The 26,120-nt window shown below is 41.3% G+C and overlaps 1 protein-coding gene across 1 annotated transcript in view; it reads left to right on the top strand.

Annotated features, from left to right (window-relative positions):
* Window positions 1-7,515: 7,515 nt before the first annotated feature.
* LOC135550516 (NALCN channel auxiliary factor 2-like) overlaps window positions 7,516-26,120 on the top strand; it is a 91,228-nt gene continuing 72,623 nt past the window's right edge. Inside the window, exon 1 of the mRNA XM_064981420.1 lies at window positions 7,516-8,649. Within this exon, the coding sequence (XP_064837492.1) occupies window positions 7,924-8,649 (726 nt within the window). The 5' untranslated portion in view covers window positions 7,516-7,923. The remainder of the gene's footprint in view (window positions 8,650-26,120) is intronic.

The following is a 26,120-nucleotide window of genomic DNA, read 5'->3' as shown; positions in this document are numbered from 1 at the left end:
CAGTGACACTGACACTGCCTGCAATGGAAAAATGCGGTCTCTCCTTCACTGCAGCCGAGGTGAGTAAAACATTTAAACGTGTTAACCCTCGCAAGGCTGCAGGCCCAGACGGCATCCCCAGCCGCGCCCTCAGAGCATGCGCAGACCAGCTGGCTGGTGTGTTTACGGACATATTCAATCAATCCCTATACCAGTCTGCTGTTCCCACATGCTTCAAGAGGGCCACCATTGTTCCTGTTCCCAAGAAAGCTAAGGTAACTGAGCTAAACGACTACCGCCCCCGTAGCACTCACTTCCGTCATCATGAAGTGCTTTGAGAGACTAGTCAAGGACCATATCACCTCCACCCTACCTGACACCCTAGACCCACTCCAATTTGCTTACCGCTCAAATAGGTCCACAGACATGCAATCGCAACCACACTGCACACTGCCCTAACCCATCTGGACAAGAGGCATACCTATGTGAGAATGCTGTTCATCGACTACAGCTCGGCATTCAACACCATAGTACCCTCCAAGCTCGTCATCAAGCTCGAGACCCTGGGTCTCGACCCGCTGCAACTGGGTACTGGACTTCCTGACGGGCCGCCCCCAGGTGGTGAGGGTAGGTAACAACATCTCCTCCCCACTGATCCTCAACACTGGGGCCCCACAAGGGCATTCTCTAGCCCTCTCCCTGTACTCCCTGTTCACCCACGACTGCGTGGCAACGCCTCCAACTCAATCATCAAGTTTGCGGACGACACAACAGTGGTAGGCTTGATTACCAACAACGATGAGGGCCCTCGGAGTGTGGTGTCAGGAAAATAACCTCACACTCAACGTCAACAAAACTAAGGAGATGATTGTGGACTTCAGGAAACAGCAGAGGGAACACCCCCCTATCCACATCGATGGAACAGTAGTGGAGAGAGTAGCAAGTTTTAAGTTCCTCGGCATACACATCACAGACAAACTGAATTGGTCCACTCACACAGACAGCATCAAGCGCCTTCAACCTCAGGAGGCTGAAGAAATTCGGCTTGTCACCAAAAGCACTCACAAACTTCTACAGATGCACAATCGAGAGCATCCTGGCGGGCTAATCACCGCCTGGTACGGCAACTGCTCCGCCCTCAACCGTAAGGCTCTCCAGAGGTAGTGAGGTCTGCACAACGCATCACCGGGGCAAACTACCTGCCCTCCAGGACACCTACACCACCCGATGTTACAGGAAGGCCAAAAAGATCATCAAGGACATCAACCACCCGAGCCACTGCCTGTTCACCCCGCTGAAGGCGAGGTCAGTACAGGTGCATCAAAGCTGGGACCAAGAGACTTTCTATCTCAAGGCCATCAGACTGTTAAACAGCCACCACTAACATTGAGTGGCTGCTGCCAACACACTGACACTGACTCAACTCCAGCCACTTTAATAATGGGAATTGATGGGAAATGATGTAAATATATCACTAGCCACTTTAAACAATGCTACCTTATATAATGTTACTTACCCTACATTATTCATCTCATATGCATACGTATATACTGTACTCTATATCATCGACTGCATCCTTATGTAATACATGTATCACTAGCCACTTTAACTATGCCACTTTGTTTACATACTCATCTCATATGTATATACTGTACTCGATACCATCTACTGTATCTTGCCTATGCTGTTCTGTACCATCACTTATTCATATATCCTTATGTACATATTCTTTATCCACTCTAGAGCATTTCGCTACACTCGCATTAACATCTGCTAACCATGTGTATGTGACAAATAAAATTTGATTTGATTTGATTTGAAAGCTCTGACAATAGGTTATAGGCTACATGTGCACCATGGACCTATTAGGGTAAGACACATGGGCTACTAACAGTTTACTACACAACATACACTTAGTATTACTTTCTTAGCTACAATATACATATCTCCCTGGCATATTACGTCATTTATGCAGCAGCATACAATACATTTTTGCACTCACCTTGTTGTGCTGTGCTCACTTGAACAGAAAGGTGGAGCATAAGTTTTTTGCAGGCAAATTTTGTCATCAAACTTTCATCTGGCATTTTCTGGATTTATTGTGCTTTCAAGACAACTGGGAACTCTGAAAAAAACAAGGTTGAATCATGAGGACGTCAGTGATCTTCAGGTTAGAGCTCTAGAAAGAGACCAGAGTTCCCGACTTGCAATTCCGAGTTGGATCACTGTTCAAAACGTATTTTCCCAGTCAGAGCTCGTTTTTGTCTGAGTTCCCAGTTGTCTTGAACACGGCAGAAGTCATGCTGGATTGACAGCATGGCCAATGTTGAATGTTTATCCTTTTAAGCTTGGAAAAGAGACCCTTAAACCAATTTAACCAATGACTCCAAACCACTCATTGTTGAGATTGCGATTTCCAACTCGTGGTGTAATGTTTATGTCCAATGGCCGATGAGCACCGACTTGTTTTATCTATAATTTCTCTTCATTATTTATTTTCATATGACAAGGATTGAAAAAATATTTGCCAGTAGATTGTTGAGTTGATTCATGATGACGACTTGCTAGCTAAGATTTTGAAGGTATGATGTTGACATGATCAGTCCAATCAAATCTACTGTAGATATAACGTGATTTGACGTAATTTTATCTGTAGCCAATGACCTTGAGCCTTCTTGGATGGGCACTTCTAATGTAACTCCATGGCAGCACCCAAGGGGCTTGAATTTTTGAGCTATACTCGTAGATTTTGCAGTGACATAGTGTCCTCATGAGTGACAGAACACTGAGCAAATCATGGCGCAACTAGAGAACATTACCAACCATTACGCTCCGTATTTTCCACTGGCTGCCCCACCACCACGGAAAGCACTGAGCTTGGCTGAAAGACCTGCATTTTGGAGTTGCCCTACTCAAGAAAGCAAAAAAGACACCAAGTTTGTATGTGACTTAATTAACTTTATTAACATTTCTTTATATCGTTTGCAAACTGATATGTACTAATGCCAAAATAACATGTAAAACATGAAAAAAAATGTTGGGGTCGCCACTGCTCCAATCAGAATTAGTTCCTATAGGGTAGAGACATGACCATTACAACTGTTTCTGGATGAGGATAGAGCAGACAAAATAAAAATCAGATACAAAACTTTGGGGAGCCTGTGTGAGATTCTGTACTTTTGCTTGTTACTAGTTAGAAATGCCTGCTGAAAACAAAGAAAAAAACTGTTCATATTTCTTATTAATATTATTCCGCTAACCTCGTCACCAGGATCGAATTGCTGGCGCATATAGCCTGGTAACACTGTGCAATCAAGTGGCACTCGAAAGAAGTGTGTTTAAAATCGAGGCAGGAGAGGGAGCGAGCCTGCAACTGATTTAGATGGAACCATATGATTTTTTGGAAGCCCAATTGATTCTGAATTCCGGCATGTAAAGTCTTCGAGCATATGAAGTCTGTCAAAACTTTTTCTAAAATGCGGTACTTTCAGATTTTCCGAACTCATGTCCACTTTCGCTGCCTGTGCTTTGAAGTCCACAATGTAGGGGAGGTTAAAAAGGTTATATTAGATGGTGATGGACTGAGAGATCAGTCAATTAAAACCAATGCTAGTTTTGTTCGCTCCTGCCATAGATTTACAGTCAAACCCCATTCTGAGGCGCTGTGAAACCAGACAGTTCGACAGAGAGAAAGCCGGCTGGTGAACTAGATTATTATTCCACTGGAACCTGTAGCATGAAAATTGTAAAAGCTACCAACACCAAAACAACTTTAAAATGTCCAGACAACCACTTGTAGGTGTGTTTGAAGAAACGTTTCACACTACAAACATTATTTGCATAATTTCCAATGCATTCCAGTTGCCATAGCCTTGAATGGGAAAAATGCAGGTCACTGCTAGTCTTGGACCATTTAATCTAGAAACACCATCAAACGTTAAAATGTGCAGACCGGTCTGGAATAGTGTGCTTGTATACAGCTTTTTCATACCATTTATACATTTTTATTTTATTTTACATAGAAGCTCCATAGCCTTGAATGGGAAGTATTTGAATTCCCTCTGCTCTTGAACCGTTAAAGATACGAACACCAAACAAATGTTTACATGTGCAGACTGACTCAACTTAAATTGCTTGTCAAAAGATTGTTGATGCTATTTATTCATTTTGAACTATAACCGTCTTAAATTAGCATAAACGTTCCATAGACGTCTAAGGCACAATTTTATTCAACACAGCTTTGTGCTACCATTCCTACTTCATAAACTATAAAGCTCGTCGTATCCCCATTCATTTCAATTGCGGAATGCAGGCTTCAACATTCTAAGCTGAAATCACTGCCACGAAACTCAGAATGTTCGAAACAAAACATATTATATGTCTTAGTTTGTGACTCACTCTAACCTACTATACTAGCCACTAACCCACTATCATTAACTCTACACCTACAAACCACCCAAAATAGGTCACTATAACTAACACATAGCCTATGAAAAACCTATTACTAGCATTACTACTACTACTACCATTACTACTGGCGACACTACCACTGCTATTTCACAACTGTAAATACTTCAAGACTTGCAAATACACCACATTTACTGAAGTAAATGTAATTTTCTAGTTGCCTATTTGATCCACTTCAATAACATTAGTACACAGCAAGTTATACAAAACATGTGCCTGTTAATTAGCTATGCTAATATTAAGTTCATATATAGTTTATGAGACAGTTCTCTAGTCAGTGATTTAAAGGGAGTCACTTTCATTATTTTTCCAACAGGTGTCACTGTACGGCAAAAAGATGTGTGCTTAGTTAGGTCAATGCTTGACAGTTACTGAAAACCTGATTCACACTATATATATTGTACTGTATAAACTCACACTATTTTGCCTTTGATGGACTATGGTGATGTTCCTTTACATGTATATCCCAGGCTTACACGTACACACTAGAAACAAACACAAGGCCCTTACACATCACTGTACCTTCTATCAGTTAGCAGCATGGTCATCCTTAAACAGACTAACTAATACATGTTTGTCTATAAGCCATTGTAGGGCAGTACCAGTCAAAAGTTTGGACACAACTACTCATTCAAGGGTTTTTCTTTATTTTTACTATTTTCTACATCTGAAGAACAACAGTGAAGACATCAAAACTATGAAATAACAGCTATGGAATCATGTAGTAACCAAAAAACTGTTAAACAAATAAAAACATTTTTTTTATTTGAGATTCTTCAAAGTAGCCACCTTTTGCCTTGATGACAGCTTTGCAGACTCTTGGCATTCTCTCAACCAGTTTCACCTGGAATGCTTTTCCAACAGTCCAACTCATTGGCTTGCGGTTGGGTGATTGTGGATGCCAGGTCATCTGATGCAGCATTCCATCACTCTCCTTCTTGGTCAAATAGCCCCTACACAGACTGGAGGTGTGTTGGGTCATTGTCCTGTTGAAAAACAAATGATAGTCCCACTAAGCGCAAATCAGATGGGATGATGTATCGCTGCAGAATGCTGTGGTAGCCATGCTGGTTAAGTGTGCCTTGAATTCTAAATAAATCCCAGACAGTGTCACCAGCAAAGCACCCCCACACCCTCGCACCTCCTCCTCAAAGCGTCACGATGAGAACCACACATGGGGAGATCATCCATTCACCTACTCTGTATCTCACAAAGACACGGCGGTTGGAACAAAAAATCTAAAATTTGGACTCATCAGACCAAAGGACAGATTTCACCAGTCTAATGTCCATTGCTCATGTTTCCTGGCTCAAGCAAGACTCTTCTTATTATTGGTGTCCTTAGTAGTGGTTTCTTTGCAGCAATTTGACCATTTAGGCCTGATTCACTGTCTCCTCTGAACAGTTGATGTTGAGATGTGTCTGTTAATTAAACTCTGTGAAGAATTTATTTGGACTGCAATTTCTGAGGCTGGTAACTCTAATGAACTTATCCTCTGCAGCAGAGGTAACTCTGGGTCTTCCTTTCCTGTGGCGGTCCTTATGAGAGCCGGTTTCATCACGGCGCTTGATGGTTTTTGTGACTGCACTTGAAGATGATGTATTGATGATGTATTCACTATTATTCTACAATGTAGAAAATAGTAAAATAAAGAAAAACCCTTGAATGAGTAGGTGTGTCCAAACTTTTGACTGGGACTGTATATAAGCACTTTACTCACCCTACAGAGTCATGGACCTTACCATCTGAGATCACAGAGCTGTAAATCTCAATGTGACTTCTCTGGTTAAATTAAGTATAAATAAAGAATCTCTAAAAATATAGGACTGAGCCGAACCAGCTCTGATATTTTTTATTTTATTAACATTGTCCTTTCCAGCATAGTTCCAGCAGCGAAGGTGGATGCGTAACCAGGCCAGCACAGTTCGGCTCAGCATGGCTTGGCTCAGTTTGCCCTATATTGTGAATCAGATTGAAATCTACATGTATTATATGAAATTTAAGCAAATAACTTCTGTTATTGTATGTAACAAATGTATATAGCAGCTCAGGATCAGTCGAACAATGAGTCAAACAGATACCTTTTTGGACAAGAAACAGACTAAATTATACTTAATTATAGAAACTGGTTGCAAGTAATCTTATTTAATCCATTGATTTAGCTAATGGGGGAGTAATTTTGCTTGCATTATTACACTATATAGTGAGAAACAATTCTAAAGCAATCTAATTTGTGCGGTAAAATTGAGTTTACTTTCTTGTGGACCAAAGGATGTCTTTACAATGTAAACCTGCATTGCAGAGAAATTACATTTTTCCAGTGCCAACACAATTATGAGTGTCTATAGAGATGACTACTCCTTCTCAATTTATTCATTTACATGTCATATACATTCAAAAAATGTGTTTTCAATACAATATAAGGCTTGATCTACATAGTTATGTGCAGAACCATAGAGTTTAGGATTATTATTATTATGCCATACATATTATGGTTCGTTTTTTTATTTTGTATTATTACTGTGATAAACTTTAGTACTAGTAGCCTAGCCAGGCAGGAGAGGAAGGACTACAGTAGCAATTGATGACAATCAGTACCACTCTAAAATATGGTGAGGGTGGTTTCTCTGTTGGGAAAACACCATCAAAGAAGTGTAAAATGAAATTAACTAACATTTAATGATCTTCTGACCTCACAGTTTTGGGTTTGTAGTATATCACCACACTCAACATCATCTAAATACGTTTACCATGGCATATATTTTTTACAACATATAAATTGTCACATGTATCTATAGTCACATTAAATATTTTCTTGCGAACCAGATGAATAACGTGGTGTTTAATCTCTATCCTTAAATGCCTCCTGGGGTAAAGCTGTCCAGCGAAAGGAATGAATGAAAGCTGGGGAATGAATGGAGCTTGCGTTAATGGGGATGTAAGAGATGTGGAACCACAGGGGCGACGAAGAGCGCAGGCGCCCCAACCCCCTTCAATTAAAAAATCTCAAGGTTTTCTGTGCAAAACCGAAGATGGCGACAGACTAAACGAGACTATCAAGGAGGGAGAAGATGAGAGGCAAATTTCGCTTTTTTTTCATCAGAAACGGAAGAAAAAAATTAGTAATTGTGTCATGTTTGAGGATGACAGATATAGAATAAAGATTTCGTTTTTGTACATACTATGCGTTTCTTGTGTGATGCTGCACCGGTGCTGGAGGTGTCAGTAGGATTTCGCAATATGTTACAATTTTGGGTGTATAGGGAATATTATGCCGGACGTTATCTATTTGCAATGGATCATTGTAAAAATTAGACGCCAGGGTTTGGAACTGGATTGATTTCTTGACACAACAACTTGGGGAAAATTCTTCCCATCACCATGTTGCAAACGAGGTAGGTGACATTGTTTGGGGGATAGCCTATATTGCAGAGGTGAAAAACCCATCTGAGATCGCTTTTGTCTCCCCCCTAAAATATGATCAGGGGTGCTTGGATGTTTCGAAGGGAAGATGACGCCGTGTTAAAAATCTGTTGTGCACCCAAACAAAACGACAAACCCTGTGCCGATTCCGAGAGGGTACAGAAATGGCGAATGTCTTTGGCATCCCTATTATTTTTCACTGTCCTTCTCTCTGATCACCTCTGGTTGTGTGCTGGAGTTAAACTGAGGTCCAAGGATAGGAGCAACCGCAAAATCTGGAGTAACGCGACTGACGGGGTCCACCCGGCTCTAAATGAGGAGAAATTTGGTATTTTTCTAAGCAATTTCACCAAATCCGCTGCTCCAAGTCCTCATTGCACTGATTCTCAAAGCCACCACACTCACCTGGAGTCAGCCTGCACCACGTTGTATCAGCAAAAAAATGGCTTTGGGTCCTCTTTCTCAACTCCATCAACGTTCTCGTCACAGATGTTACTTGATTATTTTAGGAATTTTAGCCTTTCTTTTTGTGATTCTTACACCATCTCCGACTTACTGTTGGGGATGTCAAGCCCAGACAGTTTGAATTGCAGTCTTCAGAACATGGTTTTGGATTTGTTTAGAGGCGGTGGGGATGACGAGGATGTCTGCAGCATCTGTATCCAGGCGTACATGCGGCTGGACCAACACGCTCAGGAAAAATATGAAGAGTTTGACTTCTTCTTTCTCAAGTATTTATCGGAGGATTATTCCGTCCGATCCCACACAGAAGACTGTAAGGTAAGATCAACTTGTACATCCTGTCATAAGGGCATTTTACATTGTAATTGCTGTTTTATTCAGCAGGGAGCTATGGGCGGAACAGTTAAAGCTCCTTCGTCTTCAGGCTACAGAAGACACATTTACACACAATAAATGATTTCAGGTGACTAATTACACAGACAAAGTACCATATGCCTACACAATACCTCTTATGAATGTTTTCCATTTGAAACAATTTATTTGCTCATTCATGAACAGGCCTACTGTATGTGAATATTCATACTGAATGCATGAATAGCCTATGAATATAATAATACATGTGGTTCATGGTTGTATAATATCTACCTATAGCAGATGTTTGTTTCCTTGTGCTTCTATCATGTTAATAGTGTTTTGTTTTTCATGCCACTTCTCAGCTCTGGTATCTTGCCACCTGTGTGTCGAGCTGTGATGATGTCACCCCTCTGTGCCCTCTCTGGGTTGTCTGGCAGAGCCCTTGATGTTCCACTACCTCACAGCAGAGGGATGTCTGTGGTTAGGGGTATTTATGAGTCATATTGGACCACAGTCAGACTCTTTGCCCTGGTTGGTGTTGATAGAGCCATGATGCCTTAGGTGTTTCCCAAGTCTCTAATGAGAGCTCGGCAACCAGGATTTCCTAAGGCTTTGAAACTACTCTGTTTCAGGGTGGCACATGTGGAGAGAGGTGTCACTGAGCTGTAGACTATTGACCCACAGCTGTAGGTTTAAGAACAGCCCTGGTGATAAGAGACAGTGCTTCCAGCAAACAGAAGATGTAGGCTACATAGAGCAAAGGTAATATTCTATGATGGTTGTCATAAGGTTTTGACCTATGAATGTTCTAAAAACTTGGAAGGCTGAACTAATATCCATTTCAAAGATTCCATGCAGAAACAACAGGCAAAAAAAGGCCACAGGCTCACTCAGGGATTTTCAATGAGTGATGGATTTACTTGTGCATATTAACCAACCGTTATTAGAATGTTATTACACAGGTATAAGAGAAACACTACATTTAAAATATATCTAGTTGAGATGATCATATTTTGAAAACTTCAGATAACATCCACTTTTTCATGCTGGCTGCCAAGCCATCGAACACCTTGCAAAGTAACAACTTCATGTACTGTTACCTTGTTATCAAATGAAAATGTTAGAAGTTATCCAGAGTGCAATTGATCCCACACATACAGTTAATTCTGCATATGCACACCCCAGCGGTAGAAGCTACCCCATCCTAAGGCTACTAATTGGTTCCCAGGTGCTGCATATCAAAAACAAGCAAGGCACCCTGTCTTCTTAAACAAGACTGTCTTGACATTTTGTCTCAAGGTCACCTTTTGTAGAGCACATCGGTTGCCCTTCAAGTGTCAACTAAGAAACACCTGTCAACTAAGGAGACCTATCCACACAGCACTGCGCTGTGCTGAGGTGACACGTGTCATGAGTTTACTCATGTCCCCTGCCCTGTTGTCCCCACTTACATCCTCTATTATGGCATTTTCTCACAAATGTCCAAAATGCAGAAAAACAATTTTAAATAGAAAAAAAACATTTGATGTATTCCTGTATTAAAATACCATGATTGGTATTTCAGGAATGTATGTACAGTAAGCCCATTCATTTAATAGATTGCCACATGGCTTCTGCATTTTTACTAGTTAATAAACAAAAGGATCTATTTCTATGTGAGTAGGGACATGAACTGAAACATTTTGGGCCGGAAGAGGTTGCTGTCAGTGTCAATTAGTTATCACATGTCTCATCTCCTTCGCTGTGGATATTCTTGTTTATATGATCATACACTGGGCTTATGTTGGTTGTAGAGCTTAAAATATGGAGACAGATAGAAGGTGACAGCCCATACAGGCTAATTCCTCATCTTTCCTCTTATGTAGGCTAGAGATGCTGTTATTTCAGACAGCCTCTCCAGGCCCTTGTCCCAAACTCCTGAAAGCCTTCCCCTGTTTGACAGAACTGTTGCTCTTTCCAAGGACAAACATTTTGCTCACAGTGTGACCTTACAGATCCGTCTTCTTTGGTGACGGGACACACAGTGATCCTTCAGGCCTAACTGTTATTGATGGTGTCGACCTCTTGGTGGGGTCAGCTACAGATCATTTTCAGTTATGTTTTAACATTGCTAGTGCCAAGTCGTAGCTCCTCCCTCTAGGATGTAATGTATCCCCTGGCTACTACTTTACACAAACGAATGGACACATTTCATAGGTGCCGTGGATTAGAGGGGGATTGTCACTGTCCAATGCTTGACTCATACACATTTACTCTTAAAACTGCTTTGTGTTTTACAAAACACTACTCTGCCCATACAACTATGAATTGTATAGTTCACATTTTTCCAGTTCAGTTTAACCTGTAGGCCTATCCCAGTTGTTTTCCTATTACCATATCATTATCAGAGTAGAGTGTAGGGCTTGAAGGAGATGTTTGTTACCTTTTGATTTTTACATACAGTACATATTTTCTAAGACCAGTTCCCACTATTTAAAACAGGGTCAATTATTTATGATCCCGTTCTGCTGCTGCTACAAAAAGGCAGCCAGTAAATACAGCCTTGTAGTGAACACTGTGTCTAATCAGAATCAATGTTTAATCACTGTTAATCTTATGTAACATCAGCTTTCTTGTAGGAATAACAGAAGCAGCACCTGTGCACTCTGCTTTGAGATATGATATTAGTCTACGCTTGTACATTCACTACACCAAGCTGCTTTGATACCTATTTCCTATTCCAGAAAGTAGGGAAAATATTGTAATCTTGAAGCTGCAATATGCAACTTTTTGGGAGACCCAACCAAATTCACATAGAAATTTGACCTATAGATCTGTCATTTTTATTGAAAGCAAGCCTAAGAAGTGGTAGATCTGTTCTATGTTATTTGTATGCTTCACGTTCTTAAGTTTAGTTTTTTTGGTTTTGTACACTGAGCTTCAAACAACTGAAAATACAATATTTTGGGTTATGAAAAATAGATTTGACAGCAGTTTAGATGGTACACGGATTCTCTACAGTATACTTGCTTGTTTTGTCACATAAACTGAAATTCGGTGAACTATTAGAATGGTAGCAACCAGGAAGTGGCAGAACGATTTCTGCATAGTGCATCTTTAATGAGTACTGTTTATATTCAACCCATATTAAACCCTTTAACACATTTTCACACACGTTTTCAGCAATTTAATGTTTTCAGTTATTGGTGTGAATATGTGTACTTACTTATTGCATTATCGAATATTCATCCTTTACATCGAAGTAAAATACTCCAAACAGCCACATGGTAATTTGTGGACCAGAGGGCTGTGTTTTGGAAGTAACATGGCTGGCTCAAAGAGAGTGTCAGAGTATGAACCAGCTGACTCACAGCACACTAGAATATCAATGAGGCAATGAGCTTCCTGAAGGATTTACAACAGGCTTGTCACGTACCCACACCCCTAGTATTAGTCCAGACCATTGGCTGCTGATTGGCATCATCTGACCAATAAAACGGTGCTAACCTGGACAATCTCTTTCATAAGCTTGCGGTCATCCTTCTTTACCACATGCATTGAGTAACAAGCATACTGCATCACATCTGTGCAGTGGATACCTGCAGTATAAGTAGAAAGAACATCTTGCATTGAGATACCATGAAATTTATCCTAAATGGTAGTCATATTAATACTAATAGTAACATTGCGAATTATGTGCTGCTACAGTCGTTGCACTGATAGTTTTTTATATCTTCCTGAAAGCAGTGAAGCCTACAGGGCCCTACTGCTGATGAGTGATTATGTGCTTGCCTTCACGGGAAGGCCATGCTGTCTGCCTGCTTATCACCCTGGTGAATGGGCTCCATCAGCTTTGTAATGTGGCCTCCCTCCGTTGTCCTGGATGGCAATATTATAAATGTGCTCACAGAGGAAAGTGGCACCACAGGGAGAAAGACCGTTTCTAACGTAAACAAAGGGATATTTTATTTATGCAGTTAATCAATTCCGTGCCTAACGTTTGAGGATTTCAAGTAATATCTGATCTTGAGATTGTTTGTATTTTTTGATTTTGGCTTTGCATTTACATTATTCATTGCACTTTGTGTATTTACTTAGATTATTCCATTAATTTGGTTGAATAATAATGTATGACTAATGTCAATTTAAGAACCTTTTTCCCCTTCATGATTAAGGTTATAACAATCTTCAACAGCATATTGTGGCAACTTCTAATTTAATACGCACTATATATACAAAAGTATGTAGACAACCCTTCAAATTAGTGGATTCGGCTATTTCAGCCACACCCGTTGCTGACAGGTGTATAAAATCGAGCACACAGAAATGCAATCGCCATAGACAAACATTGGCAGTAGAATGGCCTTACTGAAGAGCTCAGTCACTTTCAACGTGGCACCGTCATAGGATGCCACCTTTCCAACAAGTCAGTTCGTAACATTTCTGCCCTGCTTGAGCTGCCCCAGTCAACTGTAAGGGCTGTTATTGTGAAGTGGAAACGTCTAGGAGCAACGGTTCAGCCACGAAGTGGTAGGCCGCAAAAGCTCGCAGAACGGGGACCGCCGAGTGCTGAAGAGCTTAAAATCGTCTCTCCTTGGTTGCAACACTCACTACTGAGTTCCAAACTGCCTCTGGAAGCAACATCAGCACAAGAACTGTTCGTCAAGAGCTTCATATCAAATCAAGTTGTTTGTCACATACACATGGTTAGCAGATGTTAATGCGAGTGTAGCGAAATGCTTGTGCTTCTAGTTCCAACAATGCAGTAATAACCAACGAGTAATCTAACCTAACAATTTCCCAACAGCTACCTTATACACACAAGTGTAAAGGGATGAAGAATATGTACATAAAGATATATAAAAACCTACAGTCATCTCATGGGTCTCTCAGTCAAGGGTATTGAACCAGCATCTGCAGCAACACAGCTTGATCTGCTATGCATCTGTAGCAGTATCTTAGACCGTTGAGCCACTGAGGTGCACTGGTTGAGCAGCCGCACACAAGCCTAAGATCACCATGTGCAATGCCAAGCGTCGGCTGGAGTAGTACAGCGGATTGCGAAACCTGGAATTTAAAAAAAAAATTGAGGGGTTTGTATCATTTAATTTACACAACATGCCTACCACTTTGAAGATGCAAAATATTTTTTACTGTGAAACAAACAAGAAATAAGACAAAAAAAATGAAAACTTGAGTATGCATAACTATTCACCCGCTCCTTGGTCTTTATTAAATTTTTTGTTTCACCTTTATTTAACCAAGTAGGCTAGTTGAGAACAAGTTTTCATTTACAACTGCGACCTGGCAAAGAAAAAGCAATACAGTTCGACACATACTAGAATACAGAGTTACACATGGAATACACAAACATACAGTCAATAATACAGTAGAAAAAGTCTATAAACAGTGTGTGCAAATGAGGTAAAGAAATAGGCCATGGTGGCAAAGTAATTACAATTTAGCAATTAAACACTGGAATGGTAGATGTACAGAAGATGAATGTGCAAGTAGAGATACTGGGGTGCAAATGAGCAAGTTAAATAAATAATGGGGATGAGGTAGTTGGATGGCTATTTACAGATGGGCTATGTACAGGTGCAGTGATCTGTGATCTGCTTAAAGCTAGTGAAGGAGATACTGTATGAGTCTCCAACTTTATGGTGCCCCTAGTTTAGTGGTGTTGCAGACTCTGGGGCCTTTCAGAACAGGTGTATATAAATACTGAGATCATGTGACACTTAGATTGCACACAGGTGGACAAATTATGTGGCTTATGAAGGTAATTGGTTGCACTGGATCTTGTTTAGGGGCTTCATAGCAAAGGGGTTGAATACATATGCACACACTACATTTCATTTTGAAATCTTTTGAAATAAGTTATCTTTTCCTTTTCACTTCACCAATTTGGACTATTTTGTGTATATCTATTACATGAAATCCAAATAAAAATCTATTCAAATTACAGGTTGTAATGCAACATAATAGGAAAAACTCTGGAGTGATGAATCACGCTTCACCATCTGGCAGTCCGACAGACGGATCCGGGTTTGGCGAATGCCAGAAGAACGCTACCTGCTCTAATGCATAGTGCCAACTGTAAAGTTTGGTGAAGGAGGAATTATGGTCTGGGGCTGTTTTGCATGCTTCGGGCTCGGCCCCATAGTTCCAGTGAAGGGAAATCTTAAAGCTCCAGCATTCAATGACATTCCAGACAATTCTGTTCCTCCAACTTTGTGGCAACAGTTTGGGGAAGGCCCTTTCCTGTTTCAGCATGACAATGCCCCCATGCATAAAGCGAGGTCTATACAGAAATGGTTTGTCGAGATCGGTGTGGAAGAACTTGACTGGCCTGCACAGAGTCCTGACCTCAACCCTATCGGACACTTTTGGGATGAATTGGAACGCCTACTGCAAGCCTGGCCTAATTGCCCAACATCAGTTCCCGACCTCACTAATGCTTTTGTGGCTGAATGGAAGCAAGTCCCTGCAGCAATGTTCCAACATCTAGTGGAAGGCCTTCCCAGAAGAGTGGAGGCTGTTATAGCAGCTCGACGAGCTGATACTCGATACTTTTGGTCATGTAGTGTATTTAATTGTATAGTTTGAGGTGTCTATCTGAAAAAAGATTTGTTGATGACAAAGGTCAATATTGCTAGTTATAAAAGTTTTATTACACTTTCATTATGCTTGGGCATCAGAAAATCCCTTGTAAAAAAAATGGCAGAATTGGAGCAGTTTTATTTTCAAAAACATAATCTTTCTATGAACCAATTTCAATAATTAGATAAGACGAGTTTCAAACAGTTTTGGCATCAGCACTTCAAGTTGAAACAAACTCCAGAGAACACCTGATGACTAATTTACTGTAGAATACTGACACCTTGCATTTCAATTTGTTGCGCAAGGGCATTTTATTGAGTGAGATTGTATCCATCTGCATTTATCTTAAGATTTGGCTCAAATAACTTTATATCGAAGGATGCGAAGATACTTTGACAAATGGAATTATGTCACATTTTCACATTAGAGTGAGTTTCTCACAAAACCAGGACAAAAAGGGACCATGATTTTTTTCACAAGATTTAATCCATAGAATGGTCTTTTGAAGGAAGGATTGTTGACATATATTTGACATTTGTATCTAAAAGCACAACTGAGAAATAATTCATCAAAGATAGCATATTTATGACGTTTTGGTCTCCTGCTACTTTGAGTTATGATCCAATTTGTAAGCATTACAAACAGTGAACGTGAAATTGGATTCAAAATGCCCTCTGCTGGTGATTTGCAGAATGTGCAATAAAATGAAATCAAATGAAATCCATTTTTATTGGTCACATACACATGGTTAGCAGATGTTAATGCGAGTGTAGCGAAATGCTTGTGCTTCTATTTCCGACAGTGCAGTAATATCTAACCTCTTGAAGCTAGGGGGCACTATTTTTATGTTTGGAAAAATAACGTTCCCAAAGTAAACGGCCTATTTCTCATGACCAGATGCTAGAATATGCATATAATTGACAGATTAGGATAGAAAATACTCTAAAGTTTCCAAAACTGTATAAATATTGTCTGTGAGTATAACAGAACTGGTATTGCATGCAAAAGCCTGAGGAAAATCCAATCCAATTCCTTTTTCTGTGGCTTCCCTAAGGTGTCAACAGTCTTTAGACATAGTTTCAGGCTTTTATTTTGAAAAATGAGCGTGAAGGATCACATTGTGTAAGTGGAGAGGTGGGGGCTCTCAGAGTGAGTTTGTGCGCAATTGAGTAAAGCGGCCATTGTTCCTCCCGCTGTTATGGAAAAAGCTACACACGGTTTATATATTATCGAATATATATTTTAAAAACTACCTGAGGAATGATTATAAAAAACGTTTGACATGTTTCTGTGGACACTATGAAGAATATTTGGAATTACAGTCTGCGTTGTCGTGACCGCTCTTTCCTGTGGATTTCTGAACATAACGCGACAAACAAATGTCGGTATTTTGGGTATAAAAATAATCTTTATGGAACAAAAGGAACATTTGCTGTGTAACTGGGAGTCTCGTGAGTGAAAACATCCGAAGATCATCAAAGGTAAACGATTAATGTGATTGTTTTTCTGATTTTCGTGACCAAGCTTCCTGATGCTAAGTGTACATACTATGCTAGGCTATCGATAAACTTACATAAACACTTGGATTGCTTTCGCTGTAAAGCATAATTTCAAAATCTGAGATGACAGGGTGATTAACAAAAGGCTAAGCTGTGTTTCGCAATATTGCACTTGTGATTTCATGAATATGAATATTTTTTAGTAATATTATTTGACTGTTGCGCTATGCTATTCAGCGGTTGCTGACGAAAATGATCCCGCTACAGGGATGTGTATGCGTCAAGAAGCTAACAAGTAATCTAAGAATTCCCCAACAACTACCTAATAGACACAAATCTAAAGGGGTGAATGAGAATATGTACATTTAAATATATGGATGAGCGATGGACGAGCAGCCTAGGCAAGGTGCAATAGATGGTATAAAATGCAGTATATGATATGAGTAATGTAAGATATGCAAACATTATTAAGTGGCATTATTGAAAGTGGCATTGTTAAAAGTAACTGGTGATCCATTTATTAAAGTGGACAGCAGCCTTTCTGAGTTAGTGATTGCTGTTTAGCTTTGATGCACCTGTACTGACCTCGCCTTCTGGATGGTAGAGGTGTGAACAGGCAGTGGCCCAGGTGGTTGTTGTCCTTGATGATCTTTTTGACCTTCCTTTGACATCGGGTGCAGTAGGTGTCATGGAGGGCAGGTAGTTTGCCCCAGGTGATGCATTGTGCAGACCACACCATCCTCTGGAGAGCATTGTGGTTGAGGGCGGTACAGTTGCCGTACCAGGCTGTGATACAGCCCCGACAGGATGCTCTCGATTGTGCATCTGTAAAAGTTTGTCAGGGTTTTGGGTAACAAGCTACATTTCTTCAGCCTCCTGAGGTTGAAGAGGCGCTGTTGTACCTTCTTCACCACACTGTCTGTGTGGGTTGACCATTTCAGTTTGTCTGTGATGTGTACACCGAGGAACTTAACATTTTCCACCTTCTCCACTGCTGTCCCTTCGATGTGGATAGGGGGGTGCTCCCTCTGCTGTTTTCTGAAGTCCATGATCATCTTTGTTTTGTTGACGTTGAGTGAGAGGTTGTTTTCCTGACACTACACTCCAAATGCCCTCACCTCCTCCCTGTAGGCTGTCTCGACGTTGTTGGTAATCAGGTCCACTACTGTTGTGTCGTCTGCAAACTTGATGAGTCATGCATGGCTATTCAGTCGTGGGTGAACAAGGAGTACAGGAGGGGGCTGAACACGCACCCTTGTGGGGCCCCAGTGTTGAGGGTCAGCAAAGTGGAGATGTTTCCTACCTTCACCACCTGGGGGCGGCCCGTCAGAACGTCCAGGACCCAATTGCACAGGGCAGGGTTGAGACCCAGGGCCTCCAGCTTGATGATGAGCTTGAAGGGTACTATGGTGTTGAATGCTGAGCTGTAGTCAATGAACAGCATTCTTACATAGGTATTCTTCTTGTCCAGATGGGATAGGGCAGTGTGCAGTGTGATGGCGATGGCATCATCTGTGGACCTGTGGGAGCGGTATGCAAACTGAAGTGGGTCATGGGTGGCAGGTAAGGTGGAGGTGATATGATCCTTGATGAGTCTCTCAAAGCACTTCATAATGACTGAAGTGAGTGCTACGGGGGCGGTAGTCATTTAGTTCAGTTATCTTTGTCATCTTGGGTACAGGAACAATGGTGGCCATCTTGAAGCATGTGGGGACAGCAGACTGGGATAGGGAGCGATTGAATAGGTCCGTAAACACACCAGCCAGCTAGTCTGAGTATGCTCTGAGAACGTGACTAGGGATGCTGTCTGGGCCAGCAGCCTTGCGAGGGTTAACACGTTTAAATGTTTCACTCACCTCGGCCACAGAATAGTAGAGGGGGCGCACTCCTTATTAGCGGGCCGTGGTGGTGGCACTGTATTATCCTCAAAGCGGGCAAAGAAGATGTTTAGTTTGTCTGGAAGCGTGACGTCGGTGTCCGTGACTTGGCTGGTTTTCTTTTTGTAGTCCGTGATTTCCTGTAGACCTTGCCACATATATCTTGTGTCTGAGCCATTGCATTGCGACTCCACTTTGTCCCTGTACTGGTATTTCACTTTTTTAATTTCTTGCGGAGGGAATAGCTACACTGTTTATATTCAGCCATATTCCCAGACCTCTTTCCATGGTTAAATGCGGTGGTTCGCACTTTCGCGCGATTGTCGCCATCCATCCACTGTTTCTGGTTTTAATAGTCACAGTGGGTACAACATCTCCAATGCACTTCTTTACTCACTCACCGAGTCAGCGTTAAGATGTGATTGGTTACATTGTCTACTGCAGGGTTACCCAACTGGCATTTAGGTGATTTTATTTGGCCCCCCAAGTTTTTGGAGAAAAAAAAGTAACAATATATATTTTTATTGTTGGACATAAAATACTATAAAAACACCAGCAAATCAGCTCCAAGTCATTTTTATTTTGGAAATCTGTTCTAAACTATTCCCATGCATAATAGAAAGATACAGTACCAGTCAAAAGTTTGGACACACCTACTCATTCAATTTCTTTATTTTTACTATTTTTTACATTGTAAAATAATAGTGAAGACATCACAACTATGAAATAATACATATGGAATCATGTAGTAACCACAAAAGTGTTAAACAAATAAAAATGTATTTTTGATTTTTCAAAGTAGCCACCCTTTGCCTTGATGACAGCTTTGCACAATATTGTATGTAAAGTGGTAGGCAACAAAGAAAGAGTGAGATATAACTAACTAACTAACTTACTTAACCATTAATTTGTCATGTTCACAGACTGTTTATTCTACTCTTTTCAAACTGAGAGGATTGTGTTTTTAATCAGCTCTCCCATCTCAGTGTGCCTATTAGTGGAGGGGAGGTGACTGTGGAACTCCTTTCTGCAAGGATCAGAGACTCACATTAAATGAAGACACCTCGCTCTGTTCCTCTTCCCCTGACTTTGCACATCTATCACTGCACATCTATCACTCCAGTGTTTATTCGCTAAATTGTAATTGTTTCGCCACTATGGCCTATTTATTGCCTTTCCTCCCTTATCTTACCTCATTTGCACACACTGTATATATACTTTTTTTCTATTGTGTTATTGACTGTATGTTTGTTTATTCCATGTGTAACTCTATGTTCTTGTTTATGTCGCACTGCTTTGCCTTATCTTCGCCAGGTTGCAGTTGTAAATGAGAACTTGTTCTCAACTAGCCTACCGGGTTAAATAAAGGTGAAATAAAATAAAAAATAAAATACAAAAACATTGCATGCACAAGATTTTCAGGGTCATGACTCAATTAACCATCATCCTCCCCATGAGTTGGCGTGTCCTTTATATGCTTTCAGTTAACACAGGGAAGTTCTTAATTCCCCATTCTCCAATTACCTTGTGTATCAGAGATACCTCCGCTGACTAGTTTGTGTGAACATGTTCCTATGGTGGTTCATTACACAGACTTCATAATGGTAACTGCCCAATCACACACCATTGTCCTTCCTCCAGAGACTGTAACGTTCTTTGCTTCACGGAAACATGGCTCACGTGTTTTTGGGAAGGGGATTTGGGGGGCAAGTGTTTACATTGTGCAGTATTTAACAATACTGATAAGTCTGGTAGCAGCAGTTGTGGTGTGTGGATGATTGTATATCTGTATGGGTGTGAGTGAGTGTATATGTGCTAAGGTGCAGAGAGTCAGTGCAGGTGGTCAGTCCAGTGCAAGTGTTCAGCAGCCTGATGGCTTGTAGGTAGAAACCGTCTCTGAGCCTATTGGTATCATACCTCATGCTTCGATACTGTCTGCTTAATGGTAAGGGAGTGAACAGCTCATGGCTGGGGTGTGTGGGGTCCTTGATGATCCTGAGGGCCATCCTCAGGCACCATTTTGAGTAGAGGTTCTGAATGGGTGGGACCATGGTCCCAGTGTTGTACTGGGCCATCTTCACCTCCTGCTGGAGAGCCTTGAGGTCGCAGATGGAGAAATTCCCATACCAGGCCGTGATGCAACTGGTCAGGACTCTCTCGATGGTGCAGTGGTAGTATTTGGAGAGGACCCGGGGTGTCGTGCCGAATTTCTTCAGCCACCTTAGGAAGTAGAAATGCTGATGCGCCCTTTTGAAGTTAGTCTTGTTGGTCCAAGTCAAGTCCTCAGTGATGTGGACACAGAGGAACATAAAACTGCTGACTCTCTACTGCAGTTTCATTGATGTGGATTGGGGCATGTTCCCTCCTCTGCTTCCTGAAGTCAACAAGCACCTCCTTTGTTTTGCTGAAATTGAGGGAGAAGTTGTTGCCCTGGCACCACAATGCCAGTTCACTTACCTTCTCCTTATAGGTTGACCACTGCCGACAGTGTAAGCCGATCAAACAAATGTTCAGAGCCCTTTTTTACAATGAGGTTGTGCTCTGTGTTAGGCCACCAGAGATAACATAGTATAGTAATGACCTTCTCTGCCCACAGCTTGTTTAAGGTCTTGGTGTCTTTTCTGATTGGTGCCCACCTGGAAGACCCTGGGGCCTCATTTATAAACTGAGCGTACGTACAAAATCAGTGGTGGGCCGTCAGGGCCAGCAAGGCCTTCTATGCTGGCCTAAATATTATCAGAATATAATTTTAAAAAATATATATTTTCACACAAATATGTATTAAATTATTCCCCAGAGTAAGAGTTACACTCTTCATTTCATAGCGTTCCTCTTGGTTGCACTGCTTCCAGCCCCAGGTTGAGATTTGGAGGGCTGGTCTTTATGATAGATATTTTATCCAATCATATTCAGCCATCATGTGTTGCCAGGGGTCTAAAATCTGCCCCCAGGCCTTCAGAATCAACAGTGCAGTGCGTAGCTTAAAGTGAATGGAAATTAGAATTGAGTGTCAACCAATCAGCTTTAGAGTTGGCTATTGTACGCCTGCTGGCTGGCTCCAGTGTTACACAGGAGCCAGCGAGCAGGCGTAGTGCGTACACGTCTTTTGATTGGATTACCAATATTGAGAGGCAGGTCCTATATGGGCAGGTCTCAGAACTAGGAAACTGAAATTGATCAACTAATTAATTTGCGTACTACTAAGCTGTTTTTTCAACCCACAATGGCGGAAGGAGAAGATATCGATTTGGTCGAGGATATAATTATAACGCCATTCTCAAGACAAACTTTTCAAGAAAAGTTAGACATTGTCAGGAGAGGTGGACGCCGACGCTACAAAGCCTGTCACAGGCGGGAAAGGGGTTCGTTCGCCACTTCCAATTATGGGCGCTATCAATGACTCACAGGCTCCGAGAAGCAATGCAAACTGTACTGCTGGGAATGCCTATTATTTGCAAGTGATCAATTTGTTGTTTGGAGCCACACTGGCTTTGCAAACCTGAGTTGTCTAACCAAGGCAGCAACGAGACACCAAAGTACGGCTGGGCACTTACAAGCAATGGTGCTTTTGAAAACTTTTGGGGACACCTGAGTGGATCTAAAGCTCAGTGAACAAGCGCACAGGGCAACGAAGCTGCACAATGAAAAGGTATTGTACTCTTCCCCTGCAATTCTCTGAATAAAAATGTAAATTTCAAGGTGACGCAACGCCTGGTTATACTGCGTTTCTGTCTAAATGTATAGTGTGTAGAGCCATGGCATCAAAATGATGGTAATAAGAGGTGGATTAATTCGGGTGGGACTGTGTAGGACTTCACTGAAGGCCCAGGCCCCAGAACCACGATGCGCTACTGTACGAAATATACCCCAAAAATGTGCGTGCGTCAGTTTTCACGCAAAAGTTAGCATTCATACAAATTTTACTTGACACGAGAATGTGCTCATCTCCCCACAGACCTTAGACCATGCGGACACACATCTGCTAGTGGTTGAAATATTGTATTGCAAGCTGGCAAGTAAGTGTTTGTGCAAATGGGGGATATGATGAAAAACTTATTCATAAAAGAATGAGCGAAAAACACAGATTTACTTTTAGAATCTAAAATAATTAGACATAGGAATCTTATAATTAGACATACAGTACCAGTCAAAATTTGAACATACCTGCTCATTCATTGGTTTTTCTTTATTTTTACTATTTTCTACATTGTAGAACAATACATTTTATATTTGAGATTCTTCAAAGTAACCAACCTTTCCCTTGATGACAGCTTTGCACACTCTTAGCATTCTCTCAACCAGTTTCATGAGGTAGTCACCTGGAATGCATTTAAATTAGCAGCTGTGCCTTGTTAAAAGTTCATTTGTGGAATTTCTGTCCGTCTGGCGTTTGAACTAATCAGTTGTGTGGCAAGAACAACTCAAATAAGCAAAGAGAAAAGGCCATCCATCATTATTTTAAGACAGTGAAAGTCAGTCAATCCGGAAACTTTCAATAACTTTGAAAGTTTCTTCAAGTGAAGTTGCAAAAACCATCAAGCCCTATGATGAAACTGGCTCTCATGAGGACCGCAACAGGAAAGTAAAATCCAGAGTTACCACTGCTGCAGAGGATCATTGGAGTCATCCGCCTTAGAAATTGCAGCCCAAAGTAAATGCTTCACAGAGTTCAAGTAACAGACACATCTCAACATCAACTGTTCAGAGGAGACTGCGTGAATCAGGCCTTCATGGTCTAATTGCTGCAAAGAAACCACTACTACAGGACACCAATAATAAGAAGAGACTTGCTTGGGCCAAGAAACACGAGCAATGGATATTAGACCTGTGGAAATCTGTCCTTTGGTCTGGTGTGTCCAAATTTGAGATTTTTAGTTCCAACCTCTATCTTTGTGAGACAGAGTAGGTGAACGGATGATCTCTGCATGTGTGGTTCCCAAAGTGAAGCATGGAGGAGGAGGTATGCTGTGTGGGGGTACTTTGCTTGTGACACTGTCTGTGATTTATTTAGAATTATTATTTAGCACACTTAACCAGCATGCCTACCACAACATTCTGCAGCGATACGCCATCCCACCTGGTTTGCTCTTAGTGGGACCTCCAGGCTGTGTAAGGGCTATTTGACCAAGAAGGAGAGTGCTGGAGAGTGCTGCATCAGATGACCTGGCTCAGCATATGTGGGAACTCTTTCAAGAATGGTGGAAAAGCATTCCAGGTGAAGCTGGTTGAGAGAATGTCAAGAGTGTGCAAAGGTATCATCAAGGCAAAGGGTGGCTACTTTGAAGAATATCAAATATAACACTTTTTTTGCATTCTACGTTATTCCATAGTTTTGATGTCTTCACTATTATTCTACTTTGTAGAAATTAGTAAAAAATAAAGAAAAGCCCTTTAATGAGTAGGCGTGACCTAGTAGCCTAGTAAATAGATAGGGTAAATATATTTCAAGTTGTGCAATATCATAAGCAGCACGGTTTATATTACCGGTATAAAGTCGAATTTAACAGCTGATCTATTACATAGAAGTAGGCCTATTTATCAAGTTTCACGTTTTTATTGTCATGTGCACAAGTACAGTGAACTGTAAGTGCTGTTATTGTGAAGTGGAAACGTCTAGGAGCAAGAACATCTCAGCCGCGAAGTGGTAGCAAGCTCACAGAACGGGACCACCGAGTGCTGAAGCTCATAGCGCATAAACGCATAAACGCGAGTTCCAAACTGCCTCTGGAAGCAATGTCAGCATAAAAACTGTTGATCGGAAGCTTCATGAAATGGGTTTCCATGGGCGAGCAGCCGCACAAGCCTAAGATCACCATGCGCAATACTAAGCATTGGCTAGATTGGGGTAATGTTTTGCCTCCATTGGACTCAGCAGTGGAAATGCGTTCTCTGGAGTGATGAATCACGCTTCACCATCTGGCAGTCTGACGGGTCAATCCGGGTTTGGCAGATGCCAGGAGAACGCTACTTGCCCGAATACATAGTGCAAACTGTAAAGTTTGGTGGAGGTGGAATAATTGTCTGGGGCTGTTTTTCATGGTTCGGGCAAGGCCCCTTAGTTCCAGCCAAGGGAAATCTTAACGCTACAGCAAACGATGACATTCTAAATGATTCTGTGCTTCCAACTTTGTGGCAACAGTTTAGGGAAGGCCCTTTCCTGTTTCCGTATGATAATCCCTCCGTGCACAAAGCGAGGTCCATACATAAAAGGTTTGTTGAGATCGGTGTGGAAAAACATGACTGGCCTGCACAGAGTACTGACCTCATCTCTATCGATCACCTTTGGGATGAATTGGAACATCAAATGCAACGCAGGTCTAATCACCCAACATCAATGCCCAACCTCACCTCCGGAAGGTGAGGTCAGTACAGTTGCATCAAAGCTGGGACCGAGAGTCTGAAAAACAGCTTCTATCTAAAGGCCATCAGACTGTTAAATAGCCATCACTAGCACATTAGAGGCGGCTGCCTATATACACAGACTTGAAATCATTGGCCACATTTTTTTATTTGGATTTTAATGCTCTTGTGGCTGAATGGAAGTCCCTGCAGCAATGTACCAACATCTAGTGAAAAGCCTTCCCAGAAGAGTGGAGGCTATTGTAGCAGCAAAGAGCGGACCAACCTAATATTAATGACCTATATTTTGGAAGGAGATGTTTGACATGCAGGTGTCCACACACTTTTAGTCATGTAGTGTATTTGACAGTATGGGTAGGCTACAGTATTGCTGTGCGATAGGAGCATTTTCTATTTTCTATTTAATCACATAGCCTTTACCCATGCAGGACATATAAACCTAATGCCAATAGTTCCAAATTATACAGCAGATAAAGGGCGTTATTGTCACCATAAAAGGCGATTGGAGGCGTTTTCCAGGCAGAGTTTTAATGCTGTTCACTCTCGCACAGTTTTACGACAGGTCTGATTTATAATAGGAAACATACGTATGGCGAGCGCCAAGTTTATTAATCTTAATATTTTGTCCGTGTGCAGATTTTTCAGAAATGGCGCAGAAATGTTGTGTAAAATTGACGGAATGGTTACAAATGAGGCACATTTACTTTCCAACCTTGTCTCCCTTGCAGCCCCCCTCTGCTTTAAGGGACATAGTGATCCATCATCTGACAAGATAATTTTGTTTACTCATAATTGTCTTGCCAAAGCCAATCAGTTTGTTTACAGCTTAAAATCACTTGCAACACTGAATTCTTATGAAGCCCTATTTGTAACTTGAAGCAGTATACTATGACTTCTATGCTGCAACTAATATGTATGGCAACTAGTGGAATGGACTGAACATGATCCTTTACTATCTATTTACCATAACCTTTACCAGATTTCATACATTTCCTTCTGATTGCAATGAAAACTTTTGTCTTCAGCACGTAGTAGAATATTAACACCTGGAAGCTGGATCAACACTTCTGGGGCTCCTGCCTAAACCAGTACTGATAGGAATGTACTGTGGTGGTGG

The sequence above is a fragment of the Oncorhynchus masou genome, chromosome 12 (assembly GCF_036934945.1).
Source record: "Oncorhynchus masou masou isolate Uvic2021 chromosome 12, UVic_Omas_1.1, whole genome shotgun sequence".
Classification (NCBI taxonomy): Eukaryota; Metazoa; Chordata; class Actinopteri; order Salmoniformes; family Salmonidae; genus Oncorhynchus; species Oncorhynchus masou.
Note: the sequence above shows the minus strand (reverse complement) of the source record. Positions and strands in the feature narration are given on the sequence as shown.